This window comes from Lontra canadensis, unplaced genomic scaffold (genome assembly GCF_010015895.1).
Source record: "Lontra canadensis isolate GAN:19392208 unplaced genomic scaffold, GSC_riverotter_1.0 scaffold6, whole genome shotgun sequence".
Lineage (NCBI taxonomy): Eukaryota > Metazoa > Chordata > Mammalia > Carnivora > Mustelidae > Lontra > Lontra canadensis.
In genome coordinates this window covers 9498841-9502283 of record NW_022631000.1, presented here as the reverse complement: position 1 = coordinate 9502283, position 3443 = coordinate 9498841, and the positions used below count along the sequence as shown (strand labels likewise).

The following is a 3443-nucleotide window of genomic DNA, read 5'->3' as shown; positions in this document are numbered from 1 at the left end:
ATACCATAGGATATATAAAACCACCTTTCCTGATCAGTCTTTATAGACCATTTCTGAACTTCTTGGTGAGTGAATTTGCTCTGCAGCTACCCTCTAATTCTTCAAGCCACTTGGGAGAGATCCAAGCTCTCCCATACTGATACTGATGTTCCTCTGTCTGTTCTCTCTTGAAACTCTCCATGTGCTTTTTTCTCTTCCTTCCCAACCATAGTGGAGCTCAGAGAATTCAGCATTCTATTTTTCCTCCCATCCCCAGGACACTGCCGTTCTACAGGATGAAGTCTACCTCTTGCGTTTTTCTCCTTCTCATCCTCGTCCAGCTGATGATCCCAGGGACTGCTCCGTGTTCCTTAGACTCCATTGTGGATACAAAGATAAAAGAAGTTCTCAACGGCTTGGGTAATTGACTGGGGGCAGGGAGTGGGATAGAACCCCTGATTATGCCTCCTATCCCTAAACCTAACTTATTTATTCCATCCTGAAATACTCAACTTCTATTAAGTCCATTCAAGCTTAATCTTCCTGCCCTGAGCTCTACTCCCATATCATTTTTGGACTCCTGGTTAAAACTGCAGGTTTCCCTGATGATAATAGCTTGATGATGTTGGTGATGAAGAGGAAGATAGTTATAACTTATGAATACTCATTATGAATGGAGTATAATGCAAACATTACATAGATTACTTAATTTTCACATTAGGAAGTAAGTACAACTGTTACTTTCATTTTACAAATGAGGAAACTAAACTTTAAAAGCTAGTGAGTAGCATAATTATGGACATAGATACCTCTGAGGTAAAAGGGGATTTGGAAGGGGATTATGGGAGATAGATATCATGGGCAATATCCCTTCTTCTCTTCTATTCAGAGATAAGTACTTCTCCAACAAAAAAGATGTCATGTGTCAGTATCACAAGCTCAGGCAGATTGTCCTCGTGCCCTGCAGGTAAATAACTCCATGAGGAGGAATGGTGGGTAAGATGCCCTATGCCCTCCCCTGACCATCCCTTTCCCCTGTCTCATGTTTGTATTATCCTGGGGCTGAGTCATAACTCTTGGTTCCCAGTGATCTCTTGTCCATTCTCATTTCCCTTAACAATGCTACCAAGGGCTCTTGAGTTTCTGCCTCTTCCCTTCCCACCTCCCTTTCATGACTTCACACACCAGCCTCCCTTCCCTCAGTTGTCCTGTTATGATCTGTCACCTATCATTTCCCCCTGTCATTCATCTCCCAATCTATTCTCTTGTTTGGGTGGGTAGAGCTAGCATAGAGGTAAATATATCATAAATCTAAGGGAAGAAATGCCCAGGCCCCTCACTTTCACAGGTCTCTTCCATGGCCCTTACCTAAATTTGTTTTAGTAATTTTTGTATTTTTTCCCCTTAAAGAGGGCTCTTAAAACTGAATTACTTTTCAGCCCTGCAAAACTTGTATCTATCATTGGGCTGCACAGAAATGAAAAATGGTAGGCGTATACCTCCCTCATCTCAAAACCCAAGCATTCTAATTTCTGTGTCTCATGTGCCCATGTAGGGATGGTTGTCACTGGCTGTGCCTGTGGCTATGGCTGTGGTTCCTGGGATATCCGGGGAGAAACCACATGCCACTGCCAGTGCAGCACGATAGACTGGACCACTGCTCGTTGCTGCCACCTGACCTGAGGTGGAGGAGGATGAGAACCCAGCTGTGTGACCATGACTGCAATGAAACCGTACGCCAAACAGGAAAACTGACTCAAACTTTCCCTTTCATTTGTTACAACCTGCTTCTTGGGTAGTAAAGACAATTTTTGCATCTCTCGTGGTTGTATTTTTGATGTTACTGTCCCAGCTTAGAATTGCTCTAGCCAGAAAATTTCTCCAGCATCCTAATTACTCCATTTCAGCAAGGATGAGGAAAAATATGGGGGAGAATGGGAAAAAGTGAGATTGATACTCCAGTCCCCTAGTTCCCTCAGTGTTTAACAAAAGGATGATGGCTGTGCCAGGCATTTTGCTTGGCACTTGAAGTGCAGAGAAAATAAATAACATGCATGCACTCATGGATCTCACTGAGTAGAACAGTGGGTTCCAGACTAATTGCAGGCAGACTTTCCAAGGTGGGGGCAGGTAACGACAGTTTTAAAAGAATAAATTTCTAGATTTCTGCTTTGTGTATATACTGTTCCTTAAACTTTGTGTCAGAGAACTATTTTGATCCAAGTGATGAATTTGCCATTGTCTTTCTCTCCCATAACAAAAGAAAAATACAGCCTTTACCTACCATAGAACCTTACCATGATTCATCAACTTAGGGTACAAATATCTGCAGGATGAAAAGGAATGATTCAAAATATTGGCATGAAGTTTGAGTGATCAGGTGACTGGGTAACAAGTCCTTTTATACGTTGTGAGACTTCCAGTGTTTGACACAATATTGAAGAAGGATATCATCTAGTTATCAATTGGTAGACCACCAAAAATATTTTTAATAATAAGTTGCAGTATGATTTTTAACAAATAACTCAAAAAGAATTCAAATGAAGTGAATGTTACTACAATAAAATTTTTCCCTCCCTGCAAACTTAATTATGAAGTTGTCATCTCAAAGCTTATGACTATGAAAAGGAAAAAAGAAAAATACACTTGGCTCTAAATCTCATCTCTCTCTAGGATTATTTGTTCATGGATATATAAACTACTCAAAGAAAAAAAAAAGCAGCTCCATCTCTCTCATTAAGAAATACATTTCCAAAATACACCTTTTGTGTTTATTACTTATTGAAATGAATTATAAATGTTTTGTTCAATTGTGTACTATTAGTTGGTGCAATAATAACTCAATACCCCATTATGACAAGTAGAGTGAGTCTCTTAAAATAAAAAAACAAAATCATGTCATACTTCTTTCCAAATTACACATTCTAGTGGTTTCTCATTACACAGAAAATAAAATCCCAATATTTATCATGGCCAACATGATCTGCATCTAGCCACTGGAAATATATCCGACCTCATTTCTGATCCTTCACCCTGACCACATCTGAATTCTTGGTGTTCCTATAAGCAATCGGCACCTCCCACCTCAGGGCCTTTCTAATTCACATCCTCCAGGTAGTTACACAGTTCACACACAAGGTCAATCATCTCTATTTCAGAGAAACCTTTCTGCCATGCTCTATCTCTTGTCCTTTTCTCCTCCCTCTCCTCCTCCTCCTCCTCCTCCCTCTCTTCCTCCTCTTTCTTCCTCTCCTCCTTCTCCTCCTCCTTCTTCTTCTTAATGCTTTTTAGTCTGGACTTTAAAATACATATTTATCTGACATTGTAATCAATGAAAGATGAAACTTTGTCTAATTTGCATATCATTGAATCCCCCGTGCTTAGAATGGCACCTGGCCCATGGAAGAGCTGCACTGAACAAATAAATTAGTCTACTATCAAGTCTGAGTCAGCTCCCTCTCATG

At 40.3% G+C, this 3443-nt stretch overlaps 1 protein-coding gene across 1 annotated transcript; it reads left to right on the top strand.

Moving 5' to 3' along the window:
* Positions 1-236: 236 nt before the first annotated feature.
* Positions 237-1800, top strand: RETNLB (resistin like beta). Its single transcript, XM_032852649.1, has 3 exons — positions 237-399; positions 869-946; positions 1535-1800. Exons 1-3 carry the CDS (start codon positions 276-278, stop codon positions 1660-1662), a joined length of 330 nt encoding a protein of 109 aa, XP_032708540.1. The 5' UTR covers positions 237-275; the 3' UTR covers positions 1663-1800.
* Positions 1801-3443: the final 1643 nt, after the last annotated feature.